The 12,001-nt window shown below is 35.8% G+C and overlaps 1 protein-coding gene across 15 annotated transcripts in view; it reads left to right on the forward strand.

The window, feature by feature from the left end:
- The window catches only part of GPHN (gephyrin), a 700,118-nt gene that overhangs the window by 289,103 nt on the left and 399,014 nt on the right, over positions 1 to 12,001 (forward strand). For all 15 annotated transcript variants that reach the window (XM_003263586.4, XM_004087163.3, XM_030812325.1 and 12 more), the window contains exon 3: positions 3,690 to 3,747. In XM_003263586.4, the coding sequence (XP_003263634.1) occupies positions 3,690 to 3,747 (58 nt within the window). The remainder of the gene's footprint in view (positions 1 to 3,689; positions 3,748 to 12,001) is intronic.

Consider the following 12,001-nt stretch of genomic DNA (forward strand, 5'->3'; position numbering starts at 1 on the left):
GGGTTTGGCAGTGGATTTGTATGTATGACACCAATAACATGAGCAACAAAAGAAAAAAATAGATGAATTAGACTTCGTCAGAATTTAAGTTTTGTGCATCAAACAACATTATCAAGAAAGTGAAAAGACAACCTATAGAATGGGAGAAATATTTTAAAACCATATATCTGATAAGGGTTTAAAATTCAGAATATGTAAAGAACTCGTACAACTCAACAACTACAAAAAAACAAATTTTAAATGGGCAGAGGACTTGAATTTCTCCAAAGATACACAAATGGCCAATAAAACATGAAAAGATCCTCAGCATCACTAGTCATGAGAGAAATGCAAATTCAAGCCACAATGAGAGGCTACTTCACACCCACTAGGATGACCATTAAAAAATAATGAAAGTAGCAACTTTGACAAGGATGTGGAGAAATTGGACCCTCATGTTTGCTCATAGGAATGTATAATACAGCCACTATGAAAAACAGCTTGGTTTTTCAGAAAGCTAGACATAGAATGATGAAGCAATTCTACCTCCTAGATATATTCCCCAAAAAATTAAAGAGAGACTCACACAGACACTTATATGCCGGTGTTCATCATAACATCATTCACAGTAGCCAAAAGATGGAAACAATCCAAGCATCCATTAACAGATGAATGGATAAATAAAATGTGGTATGCGTATGTAATGAAATATTATTCAGCCATAAAAGGGAATGAAGTTCTCCTACATGTTACAACATGAAAGAATTTTGAAAACATTATGCTTAACGATATAAGCCAGACACAATAGGACAAATGTTATGTATGATTCCACTTACATGACATGTCTAGAACAGGCAAATTCACAGAAACAGGAAGTAGATTAGAGGTTACCAGGAGCTGGGGAGAGAGGTAAATGGAGAATTACTGCTTAATGTTTACAGTTAATTAACTGCAAACGTTTTGAAAATAGTAATGATACACAATACTGTGAATGTATTTAATGCCACCGAATTGCATGATTTTAAATGGTCAAAATGCAGCCAGGCGCGGTGTCTCCTGCCTGTAATCTCAGCCCTTTGGGAGGCTGAGGTAGGTCGGTCATGAGGTCAGGAGATCGAGACCATCCTGGCCAACGTGGTGAAACCTCAACTCTACTAAAAATACAAAAATTAGTCAGGTATGGTGGCGTGCATCTGTAGTCCCAGCTACTCAGGAGGCTGAGGCAGGAGAATCACTTGAACCCAGGAGGTGGAGGTTGCAGTGAGCTGAGATCACACGACTGCACTCCACCCTGGGCGACAGAGCGAAACTCTGTCTCAAAAAAAAAAAAAAAAAAAATATATATATATATATATATATATTACTTGTAGTAGTATTTCAACTATTACTACCACTATCACTGCCAATGTAGTACTATTTTTATATATTGACTACAGTAATATAGAACTATATTTTACTCCAGAGTGAATTCTTTCTTCAACAATGAGAAGGAACAGTGTAATGTAATAGAAAGAACATGAAATTTGGAGTGAGTTATTATCTAGGCTTCAGTGCAGTAACTGTGCAATACTGATAGCATATTAAACTATCTGTGTTTAATGAAGTCATAAAAATAGAAATGTCATTTTCAGAAATCAGTTCAAAGGTTAAAACTACTAGTTGGTAAAGTTATCATTATTTTGGTTATAGTCAGGTAATGGAAAGAAATGATGGGCTGAAGTAGGTTTATTAGTGAATAGGTGTTTTTAATAATCTATATGACTCAGTTGTTTCTATTAGTTTTTTTCTAGATTGTTTCTATTTTCTGGGATTTTTTCTGGTTTTCATATCAACTTTCATTTTCTTTCTCATTTCTGTGTTTAGCATAATATGGAATTCCTCCAAGTTTCCTCCATTATTTAGCCACTTGATCATATAGCTATGTTACTATGATCTTGTTTGTTACATCACTGGTATACCTTATATGAAGTGAATTAAGTTAAAATTCATTTGTGTTTACACCATTTAATCATGGTATTTTAAGTGTAAGAAATAATTCTCAAATCAAGATTTGAACACGCACTTTGGGAGGCCGAGGCGGGCGGACACTTGAGATCAGGAGATCAAGACCATCCTGGCCAACCATGTGAAACCCCGTCTCTACTAAAAATACAAAAATTAGCTGGGTGGGGTGGTGCGTGTGTGTAATCCCAGCTACTCGGGAGGCTGAGGCAGGAGAATCGCTTGAACCTGGAAGGCAGAGGTGGCAGTGAGCCGAGATCACGCCACTGCACTCCAGCCTGGTGAGAGAGTAAGACTCCATCTCAAAAAAAAAAAAGATTTGAACACTAGTTTCATTAGTAAGAATAAATGGTAATAAATATTAAAGAGTTTAATGCATATTTAATAAAAATCATTTGGTTGGATATCTTTTTTTTAATGGAAACCAGAATGGTATTTATTATTTTACATTTGGGAGAGGAGATATCCTAAAGGGTCCGGAACACATAAGTCTCTTACATATGATACTCCCTTTTTTGTTGCTGAGGTGAAGCGCGGAGAAGGTTCCTTGGTAAGCACTGAATTAGAACAAAGGCAGTTAGGTAATTTGGAGTTTAATAGCCTAGGGTACCTGATAGAGATGTGCTGGGGGTCACAACCCTGTATGTAATTTTAAAGTTTCTAAGTAGCCACATTTTAAAAACTAAAAAGAAACAGATGAAATTAACTTTAATAATATATTTAACCCAATATATCTAAAATGTTATTTTAACATGTAGTCAATATATTAAAATTATTCTGTTTTTCATACTAAGTATTCAAAATCTGGTGTGTATTTTACACTTTTGTACATCTCAACTCATTCACTTGGTAGTTCCTTCAGTTGCTTAAGAAAAATTACTGAATGTTTCTGTCTCAATTTTCCCATTTTTATAATAGAGATAATTGCAAGGATTAAATTAGATAATATATGATACATACTTGGCATATGATCTTAAATAGAGCTTAGTTGCTTTCTAAAAAATACTTCAAACAGGTGAATATGACGTACAATGGCATCACTGTCTCAAGGCAAAGAACATTTTAAGGATTAAATTATCTGTAACTCCCAAATTCTCATCTCTTCCCCTTGGGCAGTGCTGGGCACACATGTCTCTCTGACTCCCTATTCAAATTACTTTAAAAAAGAAGCAAAATCAATGTTTGTTCACCAGTTGTAGCACATGTACCACACTAATGCAAGATGTATCACACTAATGCAAGATGTTAATAACAAGGGAAACAAGGTCATGGGGAAGGACGGGCAGAAATATGTGAATGCTCTAATTTCTGCTCCATTTTTCTGTAAACCTAAAACTACTATAAAAAGTAAAAAGCTATGATTTCTTTCTTAAAAAAGTCAAACATGTTTGCTGTCAGTTCCTGATGCATGTTAGCTGTGACAGACAGCAGTAAAAGTGACAGTTTCAGCATTATTAAAATCATCAATAAGAGGAGCTTAGTTATGGGTAAAAATCTAACAATATTTTCTCTTTCGATAGTCATTCATTATCTACCTCTTTTAAACTAATACATGGAAAATATATGCACAAAATGGTTATTTTTCCTCCATGGTTGTTGGGGTGAATACTGGGAGTTATTGGTAGCATTCTGGTGGTAATGGCAGAAATCTTTCATACTTTTTAAACACTATTGCTGGTTTTGAGAATATTTTCTTCTCCTAATTTCAGGTTGGGTGGGACTATATCAGCATACAAGATAGTACCAGACGAAATAGAAGAAATCAAGGTATAGTATGGCATTTTTCACCTCTACAAACACTTAGCATTTTGGTGAAGGGTAGGGAAGAGTTGCTTTTTCTTTATGCAATTGATATTTGGCTATGTTAGAATATTATTTAATTCTTAGTTATCATAGTTAAATTAAAAATTTATATGTATCCCAGCACTTTGGGAGGCCGAGGCGGGCGGATCATGAGGTCAGGAGATGGAGACCATCTTGGCTAACATGGTGAAACCCCGTTTCTACTAAAAATACAAAAAATTAGCCGGGCGCGGAGGTGGGCGCCTATAGTCCCAGCTACTCGGGAGGCTGAGGCAGGAGAATGGCATGAACCCAGGAGGCGGAGGTTGCAGTGAGCCAAGATTGCGCCACTGCACTCCAGCCTGGACAACAGAGCGAGACTCCGTCTCAAAAAAAAAAAAAAAATTATATGTATCAGATAATCACCATCAGATTTATCTGCCATTTGCAATGAATTTCTGACTACAATATTAGGAGAATCAAAAAGGAACCCTTTCCTGTGTAGTTCATTAAAAATCTACGTAAGAAAACACTGTGTATAAGCATTGGTGTACATAATGGATTATCTTTTTATCTTGTTGCAATTTCTTTTCCCTGTAAGCCTTCACCACTTTTAAATATCAATCTTTTAGTACATATTTTTCTGGGTTCCTTTGAAAACACAATATGCCAATTTCAATTAAAAATGTACATTACAGTAATGAAAAAATGACTTACTCTTTAAAAATTAGAGCATTATGGCATTATTCTGTCTCTAACATTTTACTAAGTCTTATGGAATATTAATCTTCTAACATATTGTTCTTTTTCAAAAGCAAGATTGAATAATTGTATGTTAATAATGAAGAATAAACAATTACTGGTTAAATTGTTAACAATGACATGTAAAGATCTCAACAAATCATTAAGCTTGATCTGATTAAACTTTTCAATATCAAGTTCAATAAATTCAAATCTTTCAATAAATTCAAATTCAATTCAAAATAATTATTTAATTCTATGACTCAAGACTCAAGGGGCTTTTTTTTTTTTTTTTTGAGACAGAGTCTCGCTCTGTCACCCAGGCTGCAGTGCAGTGGCATGATCTTAGCTCACTGCAACCTCCAACCTCCTGGGTTCAAGTGATTCTCCTGCATCAGCCTCCCGAATAGCTTGGAATTATAGGCACGTGCCACCACACCCAGCTAATTTTTTTTTTTAATTTTATTTTAGTAGAGACAGGTTTTCTTCAAGTTGGCCAGGCTGGTCTTGAACCCCTGACCTCAGGTGATCCACCTGCCTTGGCCTCCCAAAGTACTGGGATTAAGGCATGAGCCACTGCGCCCAGCCTCAAGGGACATTTTTAAAAAGAAAAAAAATCTTGTAATTTGTTTGCATTATTTTTAAATCAAGTAAGCCCATTGATCCATTATATGATACACTATTAGCTTCAGTATGTCAAGTGTTCTAATGTATGGTCAACATCAGAAATTAATGTGGTAATTCTAGCTTCAAAAAAAATTTCAAGAAATTTATTCCAACTTTGTGTGAACTCATAAAATATTTTAGGTAGGAGGAACTTTTGGTCTAATCCAGGTCTCTCATTTTTCATATGAGGAAACTGAATAAAGATTTTTTTTTGACATTCAATAATGACTTCTAAAAATATCATCAAGTGTTGTTAAAGAGTTGGAAAAGCATGAGGATATTACTTCTTAAAATATATTTTATAATGACTCAAAAATTGAACTCTAGAAACTTTAAGCAATTAATATATATAAATAAGCAACATTTATGTAAAGAATATTGAATTGAAATTATGTATTGTAAAGGCACCCTGTCTGATAATACAATTAAAATGTGTGTTAACTGATGAAGATAAACCAAGAGTTTTATGGAAATACATAGGAGGGACACCTGGACCTTGGAAAAAGTAAATCAGCAAAGTCTTTCCAAGAGGTAACCCCCAGGAAATTGGAGTTTTATACAGAAGCATAGACATGAAATAATAGGATACCAGATTATAGGGTTTAAAATAAAGACTGGTAAGATAAAGGGCTGGAAACAGGCCTTTATCCCATGTTAAGAAGTTTGGTTTTTATCCTGAAAATTATGGGATTCCTTTATATGATTTTTAAGGAAGAAAGTAACATAATCATTTTGGTACTTTTTTTTAAAGCCTTACTATGATGAGTGAGAAAAGTGATTTCAGCAGAGAAGAGGTTCTACCTAGATGGAAGGAGACCAGGTTACAGGAATGTAGGCACAAAATGATTAGAACCTGAACTCAAGCAGTGACAATGAGGCTAGAGAAGAAAACAAGATTTGAAAAATATTATTTCAGAAAGTAGAATCAGCAATACTTGATAACTTATTGGATGTTTAGGGGAAAATGGAAAGATTGACTCAGATTTCTGGCTTGGGAAATTGAGTAGATGGTGTTGCTGTTAACTTAAAAAGGATGTTTTGGAGACAGAATATTATTAATAGGAAAGAGGATGTTTTGGACTTACTGAGTTTGAGGTCCCTCTCAGATTACCAAATATCCAATAAGTCATTGAATAAATCAGCCTGGAACTCAGAAGAGAAATACAATCTAGTAATTGATATTAAGATTTGTTTTCATGCAAGAGAGTTAATTGAGGCCATGCTAGTCAGTGAATGGAATCTCACGGAAAAGTTATATGAGGTATTAAAATTGGGCTGAAGATGTAGCCTTAAGGAAGACTTACCCTAAAGGCAGAGTATTAATATATTATTTAATTGGTTTAATTAATTAGCAGGACTGTTGCCTATTTTTAAATAGTGATTTTTTTCCTAAAGGAATCAGTTTTTTTTTTCATTGTGTGTGCTTTTTTTATTTTAGAGTTATAAGAGTTATTCCTCAGGATATTCCTTTTAAAAAAAAGCAGGATTCATGGATCATATGTAACATAATTTTTCCATCGATTACTGGTATTATATCTAAAATAACTTGAGAGTTTGAGGCCTGAGGCATTAAAAAAAAGAGGAATTCATCTTGCTTTCAAAGTACTCAAAGAAAAACTGTTCTAAAACATTTCACCAATATTTGATGGCACATTAGCATTTTCAGCTGAAATCAGTTATAATCGTTTTTGTTTTGGCTGAAAGAAATGTGAAGCATACGGATGTAATGTTCATTTCAGTTGGGTAATATCTGAGTAATCTTAAATTGTCTAAACAGAACAATTGAGTTTGAATTTGATATACTACCTATAGTATACACCATGTATAAATAAATATGCATATGTATTTTGCTATTAAAATAATACGACTGATTAAACATAAATCACATTTTGGCAGATGTGGGAATCTTTCACAATTTTTTAGCACCAGAAATTATCTAGTTCGTAAATTTTTTCAATTAAACATATATTTATTGATTGTAATAAATCACTTCAAAACAGTGAATGGATTCTTAGTCCTTAGCCACATAGTGAATAAATTCCTGGCCCAATCAGAAGTCCCTTTTTCACCCTAGATGTAACCACTATTCTGATTTCTTTCTTTTTTTTTTTTTTTTTTTTTGATACGGAGTCTCTGTCGCCCAGGCTTGAGTGCAGTGGCACGATCTCAGTGCACTGCAACCTCTGCCTCCCGGGTTCAAGCAATTCTCCTGCCTCAGCTTCCCAAGTAGCTGGGACTACAGGCATGTGCCACCACACCCAGCTAATTTTTGTATTTTTAGTAGAGACAGGGTTTTGCTATGTTGGCCAGGCTGGTCTCAAACCTCCTGACCTCAAGTGATCCGCCCGCCTCGGCCTCCCAAAGTGCTGGGATTACAGGCGTGAGCCGCCGCGCCCAGCCTACTATTATGATTTTTATGATTATCAATTCCTTGCTTTTGTTCCGTTTTACCAACTATATACACATCCCTAAACATTACAATTCATGTTTGCTCTCTTTGAACTTCATATGAATTGAATCATATTGTATGCAGTTTTTTTGTGCCTTGCTTTTTTATCAACCCTTTTTTTAGGATTCATTCATGTTATTGACTGTAACTAAGGTCTTTGCTTAATTGTAAAATACACCACTGTACCACAGATCACTGAGACATCCTACTGTTGAATATTTAGCTGGTTTCCATTTGGAAAGATTATGAAAAGTGATGCTATAAACATTATTATAAGAGCATCCTGGTACTCATGTATAAGTTTCTCTGAAGTGTATACTGAAGAGTGGAATTCCTGGGTATTAAGAAACATGTGTTTTCAACTTTCCTGAATGAAATCTCACTTTTCTAAAGTAGTTATGCCAGTTTACACTACCATCTTGAATGCATTTATTTTAAATAGATATATTTAAATATTCTTTATCTGCAACATATATTAATATAGATTTTATTTATATGTGAGATGACTAAATTGATACAATATTTTTTAAATGTGTCTTTGTTTTTCCAGCCCATGGGAAAAATCCTGAGGGATAATTCTTAATGAAAAAGTCCGTTTTTGCCCCACTGGTTTGAATTTTGCCTCATGTATCATATACTAAATTTTCCAGTTTAGGACACACATATACATAAGTCTGTCTTTTCCTGAACTTCTGTTCCATTAATCTATTTATTCTTTTCTCAGCACTGTATGGTTTTGATTATAGTGCTTTTTAGCATAGTAGGAAAGGTCCTGTGTTGTTTTTCTTTTTTATTGGCTCGTGTATTGATTGCCCCAGATAACATTATAGTATCTCTGTCATGTTTCAAAAGTATTCCTGCTGAGGAGACTTCCAGCCAAGATGAAGTAGCTTCATTCCTTCCAGATCCTTCCTGTTACTACTAAAAATGCCTAGGCATTATAAAATAAACATAGAAAGATTCTGGGCCAGGTACGGTGGCTCATGCTTATAATCCCAGCACTTTGGGAGGCCAAGGCGGGCGGATCACGAGGTCAGGAGATCGAGACCATCCTGGCTAATACGGTGGAACCCCGTCTCTACTAAAAATACAAAAATAATAATAATAATTAGCCATGCGTGGTGGCATGTGTCTGTAGTCCCAGCTACCTGGGAGGCTGAGGCAGGAGAAGAATAGCTTGAACCTGGGAGGTGGAGGATGCAGTGAGCTTAGATGGTGCCACTGCACTCCAGCCTGGATGACAGAGCGAGACTCCATCTCAAAAACAAACAGACAAACAAACAAACAAAAACGAAAGAAAGAAAGATTCTGAAAGATGGAAAGAAGAAGGCAGACTACCTGGCTACCTGGGAACCTCAGGAATTGAGAAATGACATGGCAGTGAGTTACTTGGGTTTCCTTATTCTCTCCTGTATATTCTGGACAGGATACTGAAGAAAGCCTTCAACCTGGAACCACCAACGGTGGCATAAACAAAAAATACCCCTACAAAAGCCTGTTTGTCTAGCCAACAGACCAGGACAAGGGTCACCTAAGAGGCAAGGATGGCTTTTCAGCAATTATTTGCCCTACTACAGCTAACCACCAATGGAAAAACTATTCAGTTCCCTTATAGTTTCAGTTGAGTCAAGCAGGCAGCTGATACTCCACATCACCCCCTGCCATCCCACAGAAGTAAGTGGCATAGTTCTGAATCCCTCACCTGGTGGTGGCAGCAGGCTGAGTAGGGAGCTCTTCTTACATCTTTCACCTGGCAGAGCAGATGTCACTCTGATTTCCTGGCTATGATATTTAAGTTGAAACCAGGCAGAAGTTGATCTGTCACCAGCCCAGTGGAAACAAGCTGTGCTCCAATTTTCCCAGCAGGTTAGTGTCAATGGAGTCCAGTGATGAGCTGAGGCTCCATCCCCATTCAGTAGCAGTGAGACTTAACAAGGCAGCACAAAGTAGAGCTAGCCACCACTGTTTCACCTTTCCTTTCCCACGTAAGTGAGGCCTGGCAGAGAGGCGAACCTCTACCCCCAGCTGTATCAACAAGACTAAGCAAGGTGAGGCTATTGGTACTTCTGCTCACAATATGAATCAACCATCTACTCTCCCTGACCCTTGGTATTAGCATGTGCCCCTACTTGGTATCAACAGTGGAGCAAGGTAATGTCAACTTTCACCAGAAAGGTCTCAGCAGAGCCAAGAGGGGAGCTGAACTTCTACCTTACAGTCTTAAATTAAGCAGTGTGAATCAGTGCTTCACTTTTGCCGGAGTAGTGTCAGTGAGACCTTGCAGAAGCTGAACATACATGTCCATAAGGCCTTCATGTTACATTGCAACATGGGGGACATCTGCTAAAAAAGATTAAATAGTCTCATATAAAACACCAAATGTCCTAGGTGACAATAAAAATATCAGTCATCATACCAAGAACAAGGAAAATCACAGCATGAGTGAGAAAAAAACAGTCTACAAACACCAACACAAAGAAGATTCAGGTGTTGAAATTATCTGACAAAGATTTTAAAGCACCTATTATAAAAGTGCCTCAACAAGCAACTATTAATTCTCTTTAAAAATGAAAAAATAGAAAATCTTGCCAAATAAATAAAAATTATAAAAGGAACCAAATAAAAATTATAGAACTGAGAAATACCATCACCAATATAGAAAACTTACAGGGGGCAACAGACGGAAGTGGCACATTTTTCAAGTGCTGGGAGAAAAGAACTGTCAACGACAAGTGCCGTACTCAATGAAGTTATTCTTCAAGAATGAGTAAGGACATACTCAAACAAGAAAACTGAAAGAATCTGTCACTAGAAAACCACTCTGAAAGAGTGGCTAAATAAATTCTTTAAAGAGAAAGGAAGTAATAGAAAAAGGCCTGAAATTTCAGAAAGGAGAGAACAGCAGAATGGGTCAATACAATGATTGTATTTTCTTATAATTTTTAAAATCACAATTATACTGTATAATATGGTACTCTATATATGTACATACTTAACACAATCATATTTAAAATGTGGAAGGGTAAAGTTCCCTAAATGGAGGTAAGATTTCTGTATTTCACTTGGAATGATAAAATGTCAATACTGGTAGATTGTGGTAAGTTATATCTGTCTATTGTAATACTGAGAACAACCACTAAGAAAAGTATACAAAGCAATATACTCAAAACGCTATGAATAAAGGTAGAATTCTAAAAAGTGTTTAAGTAATCACAGTAAGCAAGCATATAAAAACAGGAAAAAGAAACAGGACAAAAACAGAAAATAGATAATAAAATGGCAGACTTAAGGCCTGTGGTCTTAATACTTACCTTAAATATAAATAACCTAAATATGCCAATTAAAAGACAGATTTTGATAGAATGGATTTTTAAAAAATGATCCAAAAATGCCATTCTAAAGAAACTAATTTCAAAAACAATGACATAAGTAGGTAGTAAGCAGTAGGATACAGAAGGATGGCGAAAGATGTATGTGTGAAAATAAAAAAAAAAAAAACAGGAGTGGGCTAGGGACAGTGGCTTACGCCTGTAATCCCAGCCTTTGGGAAGGTCGAAGCAGGTGGATCAGCTGAGGTCAGGAGTTGTAGACCAGCCTGGCCAACATGGTGAAACCTGTCTCTACTAAAAGTACAGAAATAGCCAGGCATGGTGGCACATGCCTGTAGTCCCCACTACTCAGGAGGCTGAGGCAGGAGAATAGCTTGAACCTGGGAGGTGGAGGTTGCGGTGAGCCAAGATCACACCAGTGTACTCCAGCCTAGGTGACAGAGTGAGACTCCATTTCAAAAATAAATAAATAAAATTTAAAAAGCATTAGTGGCTATATTAATATCAGACCGAGTAGACTTCAGAAGAAGAAAAATTCTGGAGACAGAGAGGTCATCCCATAATGTGAAAGGCTCAATCCACCAGGAAAACAGCGATCTTAAAAGTATGTGTACCAAAAATTGAAATATACAGAATGCTCCACCAAAAATTAACACGCTTTTTTTTTTCAAGCACACATGAAACATTTACCTTGGAAAACCATATCCTGAGTCATAAAACAAACCAAAACAGTACTTAAAAATTGAAATTATGCAGATATGTCCTCTGATCATAATGGAACCAAACCAAAAAAAAAAAAAAAAAATCAGGAAAAGCTCTAATATATGCTAGAGGAAATTAAAAGATACTCTAGTAAATAATCAAATAAGACGTCTCAAATGAAATTTTAAAAATTTGCACAATCAAACGAAAAATGAAAATATAACACTGGAAAGCAGTGAAAGCAGGGCTGAGAGGAAAAATTATATGCAATGCAGACATTAAGAGAAGAGGAAAGTTCTCAAATCAGTAATCTTTTTCCTCCAGAAACTAGAAGAAGAGGAAAATATATTCA

The sequence above is a fragment of the Nomascus leucogenys genome, chromosome 1a, assembly GCF_006542625.1.
Source record: "Nomascus leucogenys isolate Asia chromosome 1a, Asia_NLE_v1, whole genome shotgun sequence".
Lineage (NCBI taxonomy): Eukaryota > Metazoa > Chordata > Mammalia > Primates > Hylobatidae > Nomascus > Nomascus leucogenys.